At 41.3% G+C, this 22,076-nt stretch overlaps 1 protein-coding gene across 10 annotated transcripts in view; it reads right to left on the bottom strand.

Moving 5' to 3' along the window:
- KCNH1 (potassium voltage-gated channel subfamily H member 1) overlaps positions 1 to 22,076 on the bottom strand; it is a 177,623-nt gene that overhangs the window by 106,761 nt on the left and 48,786 nt on the right. For all 10 annotated transcript variants that reach the window (XR_011149737.1, XM_069009612.1, XM_069009619.1 and 7 more), the window contains one exon: positions 20,547 to 20,976. Coding sequence is in view for 9 of the 10 variants with exons in the window: in XM_069009612.1 (XP_068865713.1) it covers positions 20,547 to 20,976 (430 nt within the window). In the remaining variant the exon portion in view is untranslated. The remainder of the gene's footprint in view (positions 1 to 20,546; positions 20,977 to 22,076) is intronic.

The following is a 22,076-nucleotide window of genomic DNA, read 5'->3' as shown; positions in this document are numbered from 1 at the left end:
ACTTGGCTTTACTGATATTAATACCCTCAAAGATTAAAAGACACACTTCAGTAGCACTGCAGAGGGAGGGAATTGATACACAATGGTGTGGTGCATACAGAGCACAGAGAAAGCCATTCTGGACTAGTAAAACGTGAAGAATTAAGAGTGGCAAGACAGGCAAAGCAGAACCCAGGAGCAGCTTGCATATGGCCACAGAGGAGTGTGTGACAGAGCTGGGAACTCAGCCCAAACCTGCCAGCTCAGGGCCTCTCCCCTGTGCACCAGCTCCATGCTGTCAGCACTGAGGAGATGAGCAACAGGGTTTTTTCACCTTTTGCTTTGCCCATTGCCTATCAGCTTATTTCCTTTGGTCATAACACATGTTTGCTGTATCCAGAAGCTTCTGCAGATTCTAGAAGGCAACAATCACCAATCTCTCTGAATGTTTGGTAATCAAATTCCAGAAGACAAACACTGTCTCTGGCTGAATCTCCATTATTCCAGTAAAAAGAAGTTGTACCAAAAGCTTGTTTAATGAAGAAACAGTTTGAGTTAGGACCATGTTCCACCAAGATCAGTAAGTGAAATGCAGCAGTAGAAGGCTGAGCTGTGGCTTACATGCATCCCTAAAAACTTTGTTTGAAGAGTGTGTCAACATTGTGATTGCCAAGCAAGACACTTTAGACTAAGCAAGTCAGACCAAAAGAACACAGTGCGTGATAAATACTTCAGTGAGAATGTTGTCTTTGCTAGAGGCTAATGAATATAAGTTGATCAATTTTCATATCTTAAAGCAAATACTCTATGATTTTTATTTGCTTTTCTTCATTATTTCAATGATGAAAGCTTAGGGAATAAGCCAGAAAGATGAAAAAATAAACACTTTAGAACAAGCCAAGGAGACTAGACAACAAACCCGGAGAGATTATTGCAGAGGGCACTAAAGAGGACAAACACTTTGGGTCCTAACAATATCCTTCATACAAAGCCTAAGTAAACAAGTCGTCACAAGCAAGGTGTGAAAGAGAGGGATGAAGTCCTTTGTGATAGTCTGCAGACTGACAGAAAAGAGCTTCAAGAGCTTCTAAACAGCCACAAATCTCTTCAGAGCATTTTCACCTGCCCAAGTTCTTGCTATCAGTGTGCCATCAGAGCCAGCATCCACCCCCCATCCATCTAGAGACCACTGCTCTGCAGCTGAGAGGAGACAGTGGTTCTTCTGAGAATGCTGCCAACATTTTGAATGCTGAACCACTTTTCCTCCCCAGTTCTGTGCATGTATCCTATTTACCATTATTTTTCTATCAGTGACAAGCTAGAGGTGTTAAATCCTGAACAGTTCTAAAAGCTACCACATTCCATACTTCATATTAGCGTGGCTTGAGAAGGGCACAGGAAAGAGGGAAATTGCTCAGAAAACCATTTTTGAATGGAATCACTGTGAGGATACCCAAAATAGAACAGACTGTGTTCTTATATTCCTAATCCGAATGCAGGAGGGAAAAATCACACACATGTATCACACAAAAGGCAGAAGATTCTAAAGGGAAACCTTTTTCACTTCACCTCACACATTAAGAATATGTTTCCCCTTCCAGATGATGACCACTGTGATCTGAAAATTTCCAGCATTTAATGGCCAGTCCTGACTCCCTCTGCTGGTACTTCATACAGTCTCCTCTTCCTCAGTCTTAGAAGAGGAGCAACATCCTTTTAGCAGTTCCAGCAGTAATGCATAGTGGGAAAGTCTTGTCACAGCAGATCCTTTAAAACGTAAAAATATTTTGTTAAGTATTAAAAAATACTTTGGAATCTTTGAGGGTTCATTATCACAGTTTTTATCCTTCCTGTATTATTCTGCCCTCATACTTATGGTCTAGTACATTTAGACTTCCAGCTAGACTAAAGTTAGAACAGAATTAAGTAGTAATAAACATAAAACCTTTACTTGCCTTAATCCATGGTTTCACACTTCATGCAACAAGGACAAGTGCTAGTAAAAGTCTTTAAAAAAACCCAATTTATCAACATTGCAATAAGAGTGAAGCACAAAGAGATCCTTAAATACTAGAAGTTGCAAGCTGGCAGCGTGGGAGCTCATTAAAAAAAGCACTGCACAAGAATGCTCAAGGCAAATGCCATTCAAACTTTTTCAACTCTGCAGTTATTTAATCATCACAGCAGTCACAAGGGATAAGGCATTGTTTAAAGGAACTGGCTTCTGTAGACTTGGTGCTGTTCAGTCTTCTGGAAAGGTATTCACTGTAAATGTGCCATCAATTTCAAAAGCTCCTCAGCTCTGAAAAGCATTCTTTCTGACCTGAGGCTTGATACTTCAAGTTTCAGAGCACCCTCAACTGAAACAAATAAACAATGTGGGGCTTCTGAATGCCCCCAAAAGACCAGAACCACAAAACAGGGGCCAACTGAAGTATTCTGCAAGTAGAAATAGTAGTTTTAACACACATACAAAGCTAAATTCATCCTTCTGTGTGTGTTTGCCACCAATTTCAGTAATCCAGCATTAAGACAACATAATTTCTGCACTAGTACTTTGTACTCATTGCCTGAGCATTAAATGCTATGGTACCAGGGCAGTGTCAGGAAAATCTATGTCTCCATATAATATATATTTCCATGGAACTGCCCAGTTTCCCTTTTCATTGCATTTGCAGTCTCTTTGACTGTTCTGACTGAATGAAAGCATGCTAAAAAGCAGCATGGGAATTACTACAATTGCTACAAAGCTGTGGACAAGCCAGTCCACAGTAAGCCAGTCCAGTAAGCTGAGACGTCAGCTTACTTACTCAAATATGTAAAGAAATGAGTTATGCTGGAAAAGGTGTAGCAGCATCAGTGTTGCCAAAGAAGTCACTCCACCATAGTTACAGTCTTTTCTTTCTAAAGTATTTATTCCTTCACTGCTCTCTGTCAGCTAACAATCCATATAGAAGACCCACTTCTCTCCTTGCTTTCAGGAAAGCCACAACCCGGCCCAGCCTTCTCAGCCATATGTTCAGTGAACTGCTGCGTTCTTCTCTCATGGTCTGTGCATCCAGCACAGCATCCATAAGCGTCCCACGAAGTGCATACATGCACCAAAAGGCAAATTAGCATAAACTGGTCCCATAGGCTCTCTCCAATCACCTTGGAGAAGAGCCACACTGGGAAGAACTTCCAGGGATCCATACTAGAGGAATTGATCAATGACATTTAAATTTTTACCATAGGGTTTTAACAAGAGAAAGTTTAAAATTAAAGGGAGAAAACTGAGTACAGTGGTGGTGCTGAGACTTGTGTCCATATCACACACTCAGTACTCAACCCTGCCAATGCAAACCAGCAGGTTTCAGAAGGACCCTAGCTGAGGGAGAGCCTGAAGACAAATGATTTAACAGCTGTTGCTCGGGACAACAGTTTTAATTAACATAATCAAAGCCATTATTAGGTTAATCACCAATTAGCATCACCAATTAACACACTTATGGCCAGTCCTGAATATCTAAAAATCAGTGCCTGAAATGACGCACACACAACACTCTCTGGTATCATACTGGACTAGAGAGAAACACAGCAGAAGGGAATTTACTCCCCAGAAGAAGACACAAAGGAGGATGCTTTTAAAGATCTCAGAAAAAAAAAAAAAAAAAAAAAAAAAAAAAAAAATATATATATATATATATATATATATATATATATATAAAGCCCCAACTTTTATAATGAAAAGCAAAAAGTCACACTTGGCTGAAAACCAGACATGCTAAAAAGCACCTGTGCACAGCAGCACAGCTTGGGCAAGGTCAAGCGCAGAACCCCCTGTGCAGAAAACCACAGCTGTGCTGTTTGAGGCAAGCTTACAAAGGCACAGCTATCAAAGACCAGCCTAGCTAATGCAGTTTTTAATCCACTGCTTAAAAGTTCAATCTGTCCATCACCCATCACCTTTTCCCAGGTGCTCCTAAGCTTCCCAGATGCCCTGAGTTCCAGCAGCACCATTTCTTTACCAGATGCTACTGCTGCCACAGCTGGGGGCCAGCCCACGCTGCTTCTTCCAGTGGGTGCTTCCCCACGGCACGTGGCTGTGGTCAGCCTGCCAGACTGGGCTGTGGGCACTGGCAGCTAAAGGGTGCCTAAATGTCTTATCTTGTCCTCAGAGCAGTGGCTTGCAGGACCTACACATGCCCATCCTTTTCCATGATTCATTCTCTTGGGCTTCATCCAGAGAAGGCAATACGTATAATTTTCATGTCTATTCAGCACTTCCACTGACATTAAACTATGTATATGGCCATCTCAATAACTGCATAATCTTGAGTGTCTTTCAAGTTCAACATTTACCAATAGGTCACTATTAGGTGTCCTTACATTGTTGGTATCTTTCTTGAAAGAAGACTTGAGTTTTTTCTAAGAATTCTCTTCTACAAGTATTCTCTTGCTGCCAAATTTCAATTTCCAGCCCTGCTGTTCTTATATACCTGCTCTGAAGATCAAAATATCATTTTTTAAAATGGATAAACACCATTCTTGCTCTCAGAGATGGCTGACCTTGATTATCTCAACTTGAAAGTGGAAAGATTTAGAAAGTTACAAATATGAGTCAAATGGAAAATAGAGAGAAAATGTGTAGACAACCCTAATTATAGATGTTGTTACATTTTGTTCTAATGCTATCGTGATGACAGCAGACAGATAATAGCAGTAAAATCATAAATAGTAGGAAAGACTCTGAACATATGGAATAACACAAAGCACATCATCAGCCTGTGGAATGAACAAAGCCATCAGTAAAAAAAGCTCTTTGTTTTTTGGGTTGTGTTTGTTTTCCCATTCTAATGAGAAAACACAGGTTCAATCAAGCTGTTTTAAACTGATGATCATAAAATCACTGAGGCTGGAAAAGACCTAAAGATCGAGTCCAACTGTCACACCTGCACTGCCATGTTCACCACTAAGCCATTCTCCAAGTGCCACATCTACATGTCATTTAAATACCTTCAGGATGGTGACTCCACCACTTCCCTGGGCACTCTATTCCAATGCCTGACCACCCCTTCCATGAAAAAATTTTTACTAATATGCAATCTAAACCTTTCCTGGTGCAACTTCCTCTCATCCTGTCACTTGTTACCTGGGGGAAGAAACCATACCCCCACCTGGCTACAGCCTCCTTTCAGGCAGCTGTAGAGAGTGATAAGGTCTCCCTGAGCCTCCTTTTCTCCAGGATAAACACCCCCAGGTCCCTCACCTGCTCCTCATCAGACCCTCAGCCAGCTCTGTTCCCCTTCTCTGGACTCGCTCCAGTACCTCCCATGTCTTTCTTGCAGTGAGGGGCCCAAAACTGAACACAGGATTTGAGGTGCAGCCTCACCAGTGCCGAGTATAGGGAGATGATAATTTCCCAGGTCCTGCTGGCCATACAATTTCTGATAAATAGTTGTTATCATAGCTCTGTTTGCTTGTCTGAGTGTGATTTTTAAAGTCCACAGTTTAAATTACAGCATACCCAGTGTATTCACTACACAGAAAGAGCACAGAGACCACACACAAGGCATTCAGAAGCACAGTATGGTTTTGTTGTTGCACAGATATCAGCACTAACCTTATCTGTTGATACTGGGAGAGAGTGCATATCTGCAAGGTGCAGCTCCTACCTGACAGGACCAGAAATATTAGTGCCAGCATTGAAGAAAGTGCAGTTGTTTTCACAAATAACTAGGGGATTTAAGATGGTAGAATTAGCCTGTGCTGCTAGGCTTCTCTACTTTAGTTTCTAATTCACATTTTAACTTTTACAGTTCATCTGTATTTTCTCTATTAAACATTCTGCTTAAATGCCATTGACATATAGGTGTTTACATCCCTAACTTGAAAAATCATATTCTCTTACGCCTCTCTTGTCTCCTGTTGTCCAAGGTCAGAGTTCTCCAGTGGGGCACCCGTACAGATAGTTATAATTCTTAATGCCAGGTTCATTGTTTTTTATAAGTGTGATAATAATAAAGGTAATGAATTATAAATCTATTCTGCCTCAGAGGCTTAGCAACATAAAATCAGGTTTGCAGTGTAGCAAGTGGGGAAAATCTGAAGCTAAACCACAAATTATCAAGCACCCATTAAAAATACTGCTCAAAAAAGATGTGACAGGACACAAAATAATCTCCAATTCCTCCAACAGGCCATTTTTTGCTTGAACATTGAAAATCGACATAATTTTAAAATCTGCCCCAGTATGAGGAACAGTAAGTGCATTTGCAAGCAGAGATTCTGAGTCAACTTCAGAAGAAATCCAACCCTTCAATGAAAGGTGTTTTGCTTTTCTTTACTGCAGAAGATCTTGAAACACTGACAGTTCTCACGGAGTCAAGTCTTTGCAGCTCCTCCCAGAACACTTCATGAACAGCATAGGTGGAATCAGCAGAGGAGAAATTGATGCAAAAGTAAAATCTGATCCTTAGGGTAAACAGGTTTTGTGGACTGTGTGTTATTTTCTTCAGCTGGAACATTTCCGTGCTGCCCTCCCTCTCCTACGGGACCTGGCCATTCAGAACTGGGGCACCAAGGAGCAGCTTGCTTCCCCTACCCTCCCTGGGCATGGGCTCAGCAGAGACTGGGAGGAAACTTGCTGTTTCTCAGCTGTAGCTGCAGTAACTGCTCTTTTTGCACTTTAGATGAATCTACAGCTCTGTTGAACTGTGAGAAGCAAGAAATCCTGTGGCATTTAAAATGGCCAACAACCAATGGGCATTTTAAAAAGCAGGTTGTTTGGGAAAGCAGCCCTGCTTTACAGGAATGCTCTTGGTTCAACAGGCAGGTGGCAACTGATGGCAAAGTCCTCCAAAACTGCTAAAACAGAAGTACTGCTGTGTAGCTACTGAAGGACAAAACTTTCCTGTTAGCAACCAGCAGGAAATTTGGCTGTGTGGCCCCAGGCAGATATCACAGTGTGTCAAGCATTTTGTGCATCACTGCATAGAAAATGGTACAAAACCAGATATTCTTCTCTTAAAAGTATAAAGCAGTACTCTCTGGTAGTGTACGTTAAGAGACAGCAACTAAAGGAGGAAAAAGCACCACTGGAAGCACACACACATGCACAAACATAGCAGTCTCAGATTTAAGTTCTTTCTTCAACCCATATTGCCTTCTTCTGGGATGAAGCTTCATTTGCTGCCCATTTACCCAAAATTAATCAAACTCTTCTGCCATCTCCAATGTTACCTTAGAGCCTGGCCCTACAGATCCTGCCCCCAACCCCTGACAATAACCAACATCAAAAGCTTACAGGAAATATTTCTCATTCACATGCAGCTGCTTTCCCAGAATTCTTCCCCACTGCTCTCCCCTTCTGACACTCTCTCATATCAAATCTCTGGAGAGTGAGTACAGCCATGATGTTTGTTGCTTACAGAAGAGCTGTAGGAAGGAAAACATAACTACTGCCACAAGGGCAGTATTTGTGTTGTTCCCCTCCTCACTTTTTGTATGCCTTATCTACCCCAGTATTTCACTGCTGAAGTGCCCATTTCATTGTGCTTTGGACCCTGGCAGCTGTACCAGAACTCCCTGTACTGAACCATTCACACCTTTTTGGATATAGTTGCCTGCTGTATCGTATTTTCCATTTCAACCCAAACTGGCAATGACTCAGAGCATTTTCTTCTGTCTGGCTGCCCAATGATAACAACACAATGGTCCCATAAAACAGTAGTCTTCCCTCCAGTCTTCTGTATTATTGAAGGCTGCATATGAATAAAAGATAATTCCATTCTGGACCTGAACTGCACCCTCATGAAGGGATATATCTTTTATGTTGGCATAATCACAATCTGAATCTCATGCACTTTGTACAGTACAATATCAAACCTGATAAAATCAGCACAGTCAACTGGCCACGCTTACCTCATGCCCCAGCATGCATGTTTCCTCACATAAATAACTCTCTCAAATTCCCTTTTCAAGTCTTTGTCTGCTTTAATGCATCATCACACTTCAAACCATGCTCTTTCAGCCAGAAGGGCCGAAGAAGAGAAATACTGCCCATCTTTTGGACTATGGGTCTGTAACCAGCATGAGGAAACAACCATCTTAAATATGCACCATGTTAGTTCCTGTTTATTTTGGGAAGCAGTCAAAAAAGAAGTTTAAGAGTTTGTAAAGGAAAAGGAGAAACCTTAGTTTCAACTTCAAGTTCTATTTCTCTCCCTCAACACCTGCTCTCTCTTTCGCCCACCCACACACACCTCATCATAAAAGCAAAAGAAGCAAGGGAATCACAGTAACCTACATTATTCCAGCTCACACCTGTCAGTGCACTTAGGAACTGACCAGCAGAAGCCCGAAAAAGCTGACAGTCAACTGTATTGGCCTGAAAGGACCTTCTGATGCCATCACTGGAAAACAGGAGCATCCATCTACTTGGCAACTTCAAGTCATACCGCAGAAGGTGCTTGGCAGTATCACACAGAGCTCTGCCTCACAGGTACTGCTGTTCTCATACCTCTAAACTTACGTGGAGAAGTTTTGATTGATTTGACTCCCGTAGTTTTCACAAGAAGTGTGCTGTCTTCTCTTACTTATATCACTGAGGAAAAAAAAATCCTGACTCATCTGTATCTCCCCTTTTCCTTTTATCCAGAAAGCTGCCCCCTTGGTCAGATGGCATATTGCAGTACCATTCCAGCACCTACTGGTGATTCACTGCTCTCAGGTGCCTCCTAGAAACACCTACACCACTGCAGGCAGCCTGGAGAACAAACAGGAGGATCTGGAATGTAAGGCAGGTCCCTCTCTACCTCCCTGCACAGAGTCTAAATACATAAGAAGGGCAAAGAAGGGAAAATAGGTCATGGAAGGTAACACCCCAGCTGGATGTGGGCCTCAGCTCCCCTGTGTCACACTGCAGGGCACCAGCAGCTGGATTGCAATGTCTCTTCCAGACAGCTTCTGGCACAGCCTCCCGTCACTTCAGTTTACCAGATACATGAAGGTTCAGAGCACTATTAGACATTATTTTCACTCCATGGGTACATCAGAACAGCATTATAGGCCAAAGGTGGCACACTGATAGGTCATCTTCTCCTCTCCAATGCCCACAGTGTGTGCAGCACCTACATGACACACTGGTTTGCTCAAAGTAATTTCTCTGTTTGGCAATTCCTCTATGATTTTCACAGGAGGTTGCTAACTTTATGTGGAATAAGGCTCCCTTCCAGGAAAATGCCCATTTCCCCCCTCACACATTCTGTAGCTGTCATCTCATTGCTAACCTGCAGTCAACTTACTTGCAAGGAGTGTGAGAAAGACAGTTCCTAAAAACTTTAGTTTTGGCATACTTTGTTCCTGATAAAACTGATTTTATAATTTTCCGGGTCATGCGAAGAAAGGCTTTTATGAAGAAAAAAAAAAGTAGAATCAAAAATATTCAAACCAGAAGTGAATCAAGCAGTCAAGACTTATAATTGTTATAATATAGGAAATCACCTTCCTTTCCCCTCCCCTCCCTCCCTCTGCATTTAAATGCACCAAACTGAACAAGAATCTTAAAATTCAGCAAGTGTTTAAGGAATGAGAAACTCAAGGAATTACAATTTATAACAACTTCCCTCTCAAAAAGCAAAGGGCAGAACAAGTCAAATTGAGGTTTTTTTCTGGTTCCTTGTTTCTTAATAAATTCTCTCTTGTGAGGAAAAACTTGAAAACCAGGATGATGTTGCTAGTGTGGGATGGCAAAGCTCAGAGTGGTGACAGGCCCAGAAATGAAGGTTTATCGAGGGAAGTGAGAGAAAAGCAGTGGTCCGTTTTGGGAAAGAGAGCTGGAAATAAGCCACATGAGATTTAGGGTGCAGCTCTGTGAACTATTCCCAGTGGATACTGGGTTGTTTCCAAGACCAAATCATTGCCAGATCTGTGTGTTTGATGCAAAAAGATGCACACTGTCCAGGACCACCCACACAAAGTGCCACAGCAGGCCTGACCATTAGGAGGTGAAATGCCACTCATTTGCTCTCTAAATATGAAAGAGGGAAAAGATTTTGGAAAGGAGCATGAGGATAGGGTTGGTTCAAAATTGGAGCAAGTGTGCTACTTCATAGTTTGCAAAACTTGTACAAAAAGTACAAACTGTCAAGTAAGTCATACAACTGTAATAAATAAGTGTACAGTTTTCAGAATTCACTTGATGAAGTTTCTAGAAGCTCTGAGACTGTGTAAGATCTTTGTGGACCAGGATGACCCAAAAACTCCAACATTATTTTTCATGCTTTCTTAGTAAATCTTAATTTTATCAGAAAATAACTTGCAAAAAAATTCCTCATTCATGTTCAAAGACAGAAGTTAATTATCTCAAGTCCAATGCTGTCTCCTTCAATTTGGCCTTGTTACACTTAGAAGATATTATCAATCTCCAGCTTCCTCTTATTTTGTAGTGAAAACCCTGCAGGATCCTTGCAATAACAATGAAGAAGTACCAAACCACAACCCTGAATCATCCTGCTCACCTGCACTCATCAACCAACACATATTTGCTTTTGAGATGGTGATAGGGGAAGGCAAGGTTTGCCTATCATCTCACCAGAAAAATTTAATTCCACACCACTTGGTACAGTTAGCAGTTTGATTCCAAAGAAGAAGGAAAAAAAGCGTTCCTAATTCATGTTGAGGTGAGTCAGAACAGTCAGGCCTTAATACCTCAACTGTTGCATTCTTTGCGATAAGGCACTTGAGATTTTAGAACCTACTGGCTGCCAAAACCCTTTGGTTAGAAGAATAAATTTTCTACTTTCCTTCCAAGCAATAAGACCTATTAATATGTTACTTGTCTCCTTCCACATTTTTCACACCAGTAGCAGCAAGAGTTCCTATATTGTGGATAAAAAGATACTGATATTTTTACATATATTCCATATTTTCTCAGTAGATCAGAATTTCCTCCATCAGGCTGCTGCTTATGATAGGATAAGTCTTCAGATAACTCAAGTTCAGATCTAGTGTATTTCAGAGCTTTCAACTCCAAGAAAGAGACTGCATATGACCCACAGAAGCATTTGCCTCCTCTAAAACATTACCTATCACTTTTACAAACAGCCAAATCTTTCTTTAAAATATAAAAGCAGCCAAATGCACTAAAACTCACTGATCTGGTAAGCACAACTAAGCCTTACTCATTCTCAAGATGTCATGAGACAGCTCATCCAAGTAGTTAGGGTCATATCATGATTTATAAACCACTTACACATTCCAGCTAGGCAAGCTATTTCTATTCCAACACTTTGTAGCCTGTAGGAGGCCTGTTCGAGTCCAGCAGCAATTAGATATTAAAATAACTGTATCATTATTTGAAACTGATGCAGAAGTGAAAAGTGCTTAGAAGATGCTTCAGAACTTCTATCATATTCCACATATTAGATGACAAGTGGCACAAGGTGTCATATGGGTGGATGTGCTATTTTACTGTTTCCCTCCCCCCACCTATCTAATTGGATTTTTCTTAGTCTTGTGTAAAACCAAATCCTTGTCCAGGATTGCCATCTTTCAGCAATACAGTTGGCTGCTTAAGGAAAGGCCTCCCAGGAATGCAGAGACAATGAAAAATCTGTCATGCTTTTTGTATGCTGTATGTATTAAGCCAATTCCACAGGTGGGAATCCAGAATATTAGCTCTAACAGACAAACCATGCTCTTCTAGATTGCACTTGTGTAATTCAGCAATTTAAGAATAAATTTGTAAACTGAACCCCCAGGTTTGCTGTCCTGCATAACAAAGCACTCTATCTCTTGCAGATTCTTTGGGGGTTTTTTTGTAGGGAACAAATATTTATCCTGCATATTATCCCCTGGTTCACCTGCCTGAAATATTCTTTCTTCTTTTTATATTCCTCTGCTCTCAGTCCACATTCTGGATGCATCATGCTCTTCTCTCACAAATTAACTTGAGTTAATCATGTTCCTTTAGATTTTAAAACAAGTTGGTTACACATGCTGATGAAAGTTTGATAAAGCCGGCACATTTCAGTGTTTTAAATCTACTTATAGGAAGTAATGCTAGAAATGGTCTAAAGAAAGCAAAATCCTGCACATGATATGGAAGATACCAGGTGAAAAAGAGAGATACCCACACCTGGGACACTTATTTATTTTCCTCCTCCTTCCTATTAAAGAGTTAAAAGACAAAATTTAGAAATGCTGTGCAACAAAAAGAGAAAAGGCAATTATCTATAACATTACTGTACTGTGAGCTCTCCCCAAATCCTGGAAAAACCAAACCATTCACACTTCATAGCTTTCATCTTCTCTCAAACAGAACTATTTTTTCTCCATTTGCATTTGCAGTTCTTTCAAAAGTTGTCCAATGTCTTGAGGAGCAACATTAATCTCTGCAGGACAGAAATGGATTGTAAAAACCTTGAGAATTAGAAATTTTTAGAAAAACCTCACTTCAAAAATTGTCCTGATTGGATTTGCACAGTACTGATAGAGATACGGACTATACCCTGGGACTATTCTAGCAATTAAATTCCAGTATATTTTGAGGTACGGTGATTCTCTAGATCTATTAGGCTGAAGTACAGCCTGAAATTTTTAGTCATTACGACAAGATGACGTATCATGAAACAATTCATAAAGCATAGGTATGTGATATAGCTCTGGAACACTCATGTTCCTTTTCCTACACCCAAAGGTACATGGGCAATTTACCCTTGCCCTTTCCAAATTATATTTTGCCAAAAATTTATTTTAGCAATACTTTAATCTAGCTTTAATCTGGTCTTATATGCTTTAAATAACAAGAAAAGGAATACTGGTTAGTCATTGTTGTATACTAAGAAATAACATCTCACAGAGAATTCATTTATGCTTCCCAAGCCAGGCCAGGAAACAAACTACCATACTAATATACTCACAAAAAATACTTTCTTTCTTCCTGCTTTGAAGTGTGTTGGGGTGAGGAGAGGACTAATCCCATATGAATGGGCCACTCCTTATATGGCCATGGTCATTAGCTAAGAAAGATTTATTACAGCATTAGCACTTGCATTGTGGACCTGAAAAACAATTTCAAGTCCATCTTAGCCTGGAGATGATTTTTGTAGGAATTCACTCTTTACATAGGTGTCACTTAAAGGCTTTTTCCTGGCTTTAACACCAGTGTTTTATCATAGAACCACAGAATCATTCAAATTGGAAAAGATCTTTAAGATCATTGAGTCCAACCATTAACCCAGCACTGCCAAGTCCATCGCTAAACCATGCCCCGAAGTGCCACATCAACATGTCTTTTAAATACCTTCAGGATGGTGACTCCACCACTTCCCTGGGCACTCTATTCCAATGCCTGACCACTCTTTCCGTGAAAAAATTTTTACTAATATGCAATCTAAACCTTCCCTGGTGCAACCTGAGGCCATTTCCTCTTGTGCTGTCACTTGTTACCTGGGAGAAGAGACTGACCTGGCTACCCCCTCCTTTCAGGCAGCTGTAGAGAGTGACAAAGTCACCCCTGAACCTCCTTTTCTCCAGGCTAAACACACCCAGCTCCCTCAGCTGCTCCTCATCAGTCTTGTGCTCCAAATCCTCCACCAGCTCTGTTCCCCTTCTCTGGACTCACTCCAGCAGTTCAATGTCCTTCCTGCAGTGAGAGGTGATTTGAGGTGTGGCCTCACCAGTGCCCAGCACAGAGGGACAATCCCTGCCCTGGTCCTGCTGGCCACACTATTGCTGATCCAGGCCAGGATGCCATTGGCCTTCTTGGCCGCCTGGGCACATGCTGGCTCATGTTCAGCTGCTGTCACCAGCACCCCCAGATCCTTTTCCAGTGGGAAGCTTTCCAGTCACTCTGCCCCAAGATAGTAGAGCTGCACAGGGTTGTTATGACCCCAGTGCAAGACCTGTCACTTGACCTTGTTGAACCTCATACCATTGGCCTCAGCACATCAATCCAGTCTGTCCAGATCCCTTTGCAGAGCCTTCCTGGCCTCCAGCAAATCAAGACTGCCACATAACTTGGTGTCCTCTGCAAACTGGCTGAGGGTACACTTAACCCCCTCATCCAGATCATTCAAAAGGATATTAAACAAGACTAGTCCCAATACTGAGTCCTGGGGAACAGGGATGTGTTTCAGTACAAGCAATCCTGAAAAAATGTGCAGGTCCTGGACAGCCTTAGCCAAAGAGGAGGCAGCTTTTAAGAGCTAATTTCTGACTTTGGAGCTTGCTGTGTTGTGAAGCCTGTCAGCACTGATGGCATCTCTCCTCCATGCCCTGTCTGCACTGAGTGTCAGTGATGTAACTCGGCGCGGGCCAGGCGCTCCGGCTCATCGGTGGGGCTGGAAATGCCACCACAATCCGGTGCACCCCACGCTTGCTGATGAGAAATACCGACGCGCTTCGCTGAAAATTGCATCCCTCAGGACTTGGATGTCTGAAGGGTTGTTTATATATCCAAAAAGTCAAAAACAACGCTGTTGATCCATTTTATTTCTATTTATCACAGTGACTTTGAGGTTTTGGTAGGTTTTGTTGTTGGTTTTTGGAGCTGGCTTTTTGTTGTTTTTTTGTTTGTTTGTTTGTTTTGCTTGGTTTTTAGTCATTCTTTACTCTTAACAAGAAAAATTGAGATATTTTCACCTTTAGAAATTACCAGACCAAATCCTGCCCTAATAGCTAAACCCTCTTCTAACCTACAGAGAAACTCTACCCACTTTTCTACCAGCCCTGCCACTTTGCTGAAACTTGCTGTAGCACAGAAATATATCCACAACACTTCTGGTGGTTCATTCTAGTGGAGCAAAATAACATTCCAATATCATCCAAGCAAAATAACATTCAGAAATCCCAAACAGTTGCTTAACAATTACAGCAATAACAAACCATCTCTTCAAATATCCTGAATAGCATCAAATAAGAAGTAATAAAGCACAACACATAGGGGTGAAGGAACAGAACTGCAAAGACTGGCCATACTTATTAAAAAGAAATAAAAAAAAAAAAAATCCAGACCTTTAAATTAGGAATTACTGGCTAGAGTCATGTTGCTGGCGGCTAAGATAGATGAGAATGAAAATTAATGCAAAGCTATCAGCCATATAGAAAGCATGCTATCTGCAACTTCAGGAGCTTGCAAGAGGTCTGTGGCATCTAAGAGATTTTTGTCATCTTGCCAGGGATGTGACAAAGACCAGGAATTCAAGAGACAGCTTTTGCAAGACAAGGTTTCTTTTTCCTTTCCCAGCATGTCCCCAAACCCAAAACACTGCACTGGCAATATCCATGAACACAGAGAAAGTTGCTTTGGGTTTAAAATCTCTTAGGCCTTTGTGCTTCACCCATGAACGACACCCTCAGCAAACCTAGCCAGCACTTGGCACATGGCTGGCCCTCAGTTTCAGGCCACCAACTTCCTCCAAAAAGGATTCCAACACGTTCCCCCATCACCTAGAAGCGGTTCTAGGGGTAAATGTGTTTCTCTTGTCCTTAGATACATGTTTAGTAAATGGCCTTCCTTTTCAACTGATGACCTGCTTTATGAGGGGGAAATCATGCCTCAGGAAGATCATCAAACATGATGCTGCAATGCCTCTATATCTTGTTCAGCTGTTTGGATAGCAACGGTCTAGTTTCTATCAGTTCCTCACTATCCTTGTTCACAAGAGCCTCTAAACACTTCCTACCCTGCTGGAGGTCACCAAAGCACACTAATCCTCTGTGAGGCTGTGAAGGAGCGACACTGACCTGTGCATCATGATACCTGCCACTAAGATTTTCTTAAAGATCACACAGATGGTCACACTACCAGGGCAGATTTCTGCTCCTTTCAGCAGGAGAGCTGTGAACAAAAGTGCCTCTGTAAACAAAACTGCCTATGCTTTCAAATTTACCTAATGTTATTATCATTTCTGGATTGTTTGGGTGGTTTTGTGTGGTGGAGGTTTTTTATTTGTTTTTTGGGTTTGGGTTTTTTTTTTTTTTTTGGTCTAATGATAAAGAAACTATTCACAGACAAAGCTGATCAAAACTGAGACAGCTACTCCATTCTCCTGGGATCTGTGTCTACCTTAATCAGAGACAACAGCTGAAGTGCTGCAGGACTGCATGATGCTTGTGTTGCACACCATCCAGGAAGATGAGTGGCTTGGGTTTCTGGGCTGTTTTGATTAATGAACTCAGTGGCTGACAATTCATCACAATATGTGAGCATGCATGTTCATGAATCTGACCTTTTAACTCCCACTTTTGTTCTTTTTCCATGACCCCCCCCATCTGGTCTAAGTATAGGGTTCACAGGGGAATTTATGATTTTGTTTAGCATTCAAACATGTGCCTTTTCCTTCATATTTTGGATGAGTCAAGCCCTGTGGTTCCAGTAAGTTCCTACCTAACAAAGGAGAATTTAGCATAAACAGGCACCAAAAGCTTGGGATCTTTCAACGCAACTGAGAACACTAACAAAATTATGGATTTTCCTCCTTTGCTCAAAATCCCAATAAGCAAGCATCCATCAGTATTATTTTATGTCAAAAGTCAGGAATGCCAAGCATTTTTAAAACTGTTCATCCCTACTCCACCTGCATAGCAAGGGGATTGCTGACACAGTGCCCAGATACAAAACTGCAAATGAAAGTCCTCTGATTTCTGCTAGTGCTTAGGAAAATAAACAAAGCACAACCCAACCTGACAGATTCACTAAACAAAATATATAAAGACTGTAATTTCAAGGCATATGTCTCCACAGGGAAGAAACCAAAAATTGAAACAGCACTTTTTTTTCCTCAAGTATTAAAAATGGAAAATATATGTCTTTCTGCAGACCCAGACAGTGGTTTTAAGCCTGGTTTTATGTAACATCAGCCTCATTGAAAGATCTGTCTGTAGACATATTCCCTATTAATTAGCAATTTAGTGGCCATCTGTGGAAAGGGATAAGCAAATATGTTTTGATTCATTTAAAATGAAGCTGAGGAGTTAATTGCTTTTACTTCCCATAGTAACACTCATCCTTCTCTCTCTATACTTACACACACATACACTCAATAAAGAAAGTGAGGCAAAATCATGCAGGTCAGTTCACAGATGTGAAGATATTTTGCTTTGCAAAACTATAATTTACCAAATGTTCAGGAAAAGCAGCTACACAGTGATATGAAGCACAAGCTTCCACAGAACAGAAATCGTTAAAAGCAGCCACTGGGTACTTCATCTCTATTTTAAAATAATTTGATCTTCCCAAACAGATGTGCACTATTTGAGGTCAAGAATCAAGAGCATTTTTCACCTACCCCCTCTGGTGGAGCTGCCGAAGAGACGAAACATCCCTGGGCTTACGAGTACACCACAGCCCCCCACAAATCTAATTAGGGGCTGCAGCTTCTCAGATCAAAAGAACCAACAGCGAAACACTTTCTCCCTGAAAACTGCAGCCACAATGAGGTCAGTGGGACAGCATGTGCGTCGTCACATTTGAGAGCACAAGAACACCTCGCTGCAGAAGGAGGCCCTGAAGCAGAGACCAGGGCTGCTGAGACAAACCCGTGCTTTCTTAAACTTGGCCCCAAGTGTAAAGCCAACCAACACAGCCAGCCCATGGGCTCAATACCCATACACACCGTATTCCCTTTGCAGTATCTGTGCACAGCTAACATGATGCACCCACTCCTCCTACAAGCTACATACATTAAAGTTTTTACTGGGTCAACATTTGCACTCAACTCAGCCAAAATTCCCACAGGTCCAGGACAGCTTCACTAACCTATTTCTAAATTTTTAATTAAAAGTTACCTGGATTTATTATTCACCATAATGAAAGCTTGAAAAAAAGAGAAAATGGAAACGGTCTTACCTACTTTTTCAAACAGTTATTTGACATCACAGCAAAGTACTACTACAAGTGGTCAGTGTGCCTACAAAGAGTTAATGCAACACAAATGTAATTCTGCCACGGGATCAGCTTTACGGAGGGAGTAAAACAGTGAGAGAAGGGCACTTCAGTGGCTGAGCAGCAGGGCAAACCAAATTTTGTCTTGCGGAAGGTGGAATTACAGAGCGTTAACTCCATCTCTCTGGGCATAAGCATACTAAAGGCACAAGGAATGACACTAGTTAAGAACTGCTTTCAAACACCTCTAATATTCTGAGCCTTTCTGACACAAGCACCCTGTCTGGATGACACTACAGTCCTGTGCTGACTGTAGCACAAACTTTTTAGTCAGTTTGCCAATGGAAAAGACAGCAATGTATGTCTTAAAAATACTTGTTTACACAGCAAGTCCTCCTCAGAAACAGAGGCTCAACAGACAACACTCCAAGATCAAAGAAAAAAGTATCACTGCTATTCACACCTTTCTTCTTCAGAAACTACTCAAGATACTGAGCCACTAAACCAAAACAAAACTAGAACCTAGGTTGCTAGAAACAAGGACCTGAAAGCCTTGCAAAGCCACCACACCACCTGGCAATGCACACACCATGACCAGCCTTTCCCAGAGGTACAAGAATTTTGCACAATCAAATCATTGTATTAAAAATAATTCTGAGCAGGAAGAACTCACACTTCCAAAAGTAAACTCTTCCTTTCCCTTTACTTGATGCCAACATCTGCACTCCAGGAAAGCAGCTCTTGAGTGCCCCTACCAAACCATGGCAGCACAGCTCAAGGAGCAAACTGAAGTCAAGACCATCAACACCAATAATCAGAGGGAGGGTGCAAATGCTGTGCTGTGGCTCTGAATGGATCCAGGACCTACAGAGCTGTAGCTTCTTAGACAGCCACCAGTGGAAGGCAAGTCCCTGCCATGCACTGCACCCTGACTTTCTGCAGGGTGGCCTCACATACAGCCTGTGCAAGAAAGGTGGGGCTTGAAGATATTTTCACACATGTTCACCACCATCTCAATTACCATTTCCAGAAATGTCCGTTTCTTTGAGAAATAAAGATAAGGTAAAAATTTCAAAGGTGATCTTGCAAATGAAATTGTGACTGTAAGCTTAGCTGGCCACAGTATTGTTTAAGCCACTAGTCTTTTGATACAGCACTTATTGGTATTCCAATGAGCAGAGGATAAAACACACAAAAAGAAATGTTATCATTTTCTTCCTGCTCATCTCAATCAATATTTTTTATGCATAAATTCAGTTTCTTTCTGCCACACTGTCATATGAAGAGTTAGGAACAGGTACAAGTCCAAAATAACTCCATGTACATTCATGACTTTTTGAAGGCTATGTTTATTCATTATGCATCGTACTAAATAATAATACTGAATCATACTAGTTGTTCTTGTTCTAGCTAGTGTCATGGTCATAACAATAAGCCAAAGATCAGGATATTTCCTATCAAACTGGCACCTTCATCAGGAAATATGTTTGGAAGTCTGTTTTGTGCTACACCACTACATTGTCTAATCCACCTTCTCATCAGAAAACTGAAAAATTTTATCCATGTTTTATGAAAATTTCCCTTCTCCTACAGGGGTGTTTTATTAGGATGATGGGACTCTTGGCAGTGGAAAAAGGTACAACAAAATTAACAAATTTTATAACTAAAATATCCCAATCCTTTTGTGATCAAGAATGCTTCTCTTGATACTATCTCTCACTAACCTTCAGCAGGCTTAACACTGCACATGTAATCTCAGCATATGACACCAGTGTTGCTGTAAAAGCACACATCAGAAGGAAAGATTCACATTTCTACAGCAGGCACTGTGCTGCTAATTGAGTTTCATTAGGTATTTGGTTTTAATTTTCTGCTTAGCAAGGATTGACTTTCTCCTCCTCTGGATGAAATATCACCATAGAGAAGCTTCTATCTTTTTCCATAAAATGACATGTTTTCCCATGTTTTTCCATGGACAAAGTAGATTTTTTTCCCCTTATTTTGGTTCAAATTCCACCCTTATCTAGAAAACCATGACCTAGTTTAACAGTGACCACCATATGGTTCTTAACTCCAAGTAGCTCTCAAGGCACTTTGAATGCAGATCCTGCATGGAAATGACAATATGGCCAAAAGCTGGACAGCTTGGCAATATGCATCCATTCTAACAAGGATGTGTGAGCCAGAGGTGCCCAAGGACAGCATCATCCCCCTTGCTTTAGGATACATCCGTATGCTCAGCCCACGGCAGAGCTTGTGGTTTCTAAAGAGTCCCAGTTCTCTCTCCCTTAGATGATGCTCCCAGACCTCCTCCCACACTCTGACCCACTTATCAAATGTATACGGCTCTCAGACACGCAAAGCTTGCCACGTACCAAATGGAGGCAAAAAGGTTGGTGCATTAATTCTTTAACAGTTTAGGCTTTAAGCATTTTATGGTTTACTTACAAGGGAATATTGAGAGGATATGGACAGAATATTCCTTCCAAAATGACTGAATTTTTACTAGTCACAGCAATACTCCTATTTGTGATTTAAACCTTACCAGTAAAGAAGTGTGTAATACTTATATTGCCTCCAAAAATCTTTTTAGCTGCATCATATTTAACAGGATTCCAGATGTTCTCATGAACTCAGCATTCATGATATGCTGCTATTTGGTGTTGTGAATGAGAAAGACAGAATCTCTAATACTTACAGCCAATCATCATCATAGCCACAGCAAAGATCTTCTCCCCATCTGTCGTCGGAGCGATGTTCCCAAACCCGACGCTGGTGAGGCTGGTCATTGTAAAATACAGCGAGGAGATGTAGACGGAATCTTTGCTTGGCCCGCCCTCCCACTTCCCAAAGCCCGAGGTGTTGAAGCGGTAGGGAGTTCCTATGGACTCTCCCAGCTGGTAGAGCCAGCTCTCCGTGCGGATGGTGTTGGTGTCCTCATCGATGACCTCGTAGTCGCCGATGCTGTACCAGATGCAGGCCAGCCAGTGCGCTGCCAGGCCGAACACGCACACCAGCAGCACCAGCACGGCCGCCCCGTACTCAATGTAGTGGTCCAGCTTCCGAGCCACGCGACCCAGCCGGAGGAGCCTGACCACTTTGAGGGAACTGAAGAGGCTGCTGATGCCCTGGAAGGATAAAGCACAGTGACCATTAGAATTTCATGTGGAAGCAACAGTATTCGTAACTGTGGTTTCCAAAGAACAAGGTGATCCATGAAAAACAGAGAGCCACCAGTTAACAGAGAGACTGTGGAACACAGAAAACTTAGTGACCCTGTCCAGGCATGAATATATGCACTCTTGCCTTCATCCACTACCATTTTGTGAGTTGCTCTCTGAACTCCTGCCTTCATCCACTACCATTTTGTGAGTTGCTCTCTGAACTCCCTTTTCAGATTATTTGAAGAGGTTTACCAATACCTTTGTAAAAACTTCAAACAACAGGCTGTCTATTGCACATCCAGCTGTGAACTCCTATGCAACACATCAGATATAATGTCTCAGATATGACACAGATTGCAATATTTAGCTCAGACATATCAGAAAGATAAATAAAGAAGGCCAAAAAATACTGGAAGTACCTGGCTATTTGTAGTTTTCCTATTTCCTACGATGCATTTCCTATGACTTCACTTTCCTGTAAGAATTCATGCACTGATAATCAGTCTTCTGATATTTCTCATATGGACTACACAAAGCTTAAATATTTCAAATATTTCACTAATCTATATCCTTTTTATGACAGCTTTGGTATCAATGCAGTACTTCTGTGCTGAAAATAATATGGCTCCCATAAAAGAGAATTAGGCCAGCATGGAGGATTTTGTATTGTTAATTTTTATACAGATTTGCACAAGAAGTCAAATTTAAAAACTCAGATCCATTTGGGGCATGAGAAGATCCGAATAGCCTATCATAAAAATCCCTCCTTTTGTTTTTTCTGCTTTCTCTTACCAAGACCGTTTCATACATAGAAGTCTGATTAAAATTTAAGCAGACTGGTTTAATGAGTATTTCTGGAAATGCATAATTGCGTACTTCTGGTCACCAGCTTTTACTGGAAGTTTGTTTATTCCTGCATAAATACAACTTCCTCAGTATCTCAGGCTGCTTCAATGCACTAGAAAAGATGTTTTATTAAATAATTACATAAAGTATATTGACTCATGTTCCCCAGGACTGCAGCAATATATTTTCCCTTTATTTCATGAATTCATCATGATTAC

This window comes from Aphelocoma coerulescens, chromosome 3 (assembly GCF_041296385.1).
Source record: "Aphelocoma coerulescens isolate FSJ_1873_10779 chromosome 3, UR_Acoe_1.0, whole genome shotgun sequence".
Taxonomy (NCBI): Eukaryota; Metazoa; Chordata; class Aves; order Passeriformes; family Corvidae; genus Aphelocoma; species Aphelocoma coerulescens.
Note: the sequence above shows the minus strand (reverse complement) of the source record. Positions and strands in the feature narration are given on the sequence as shown.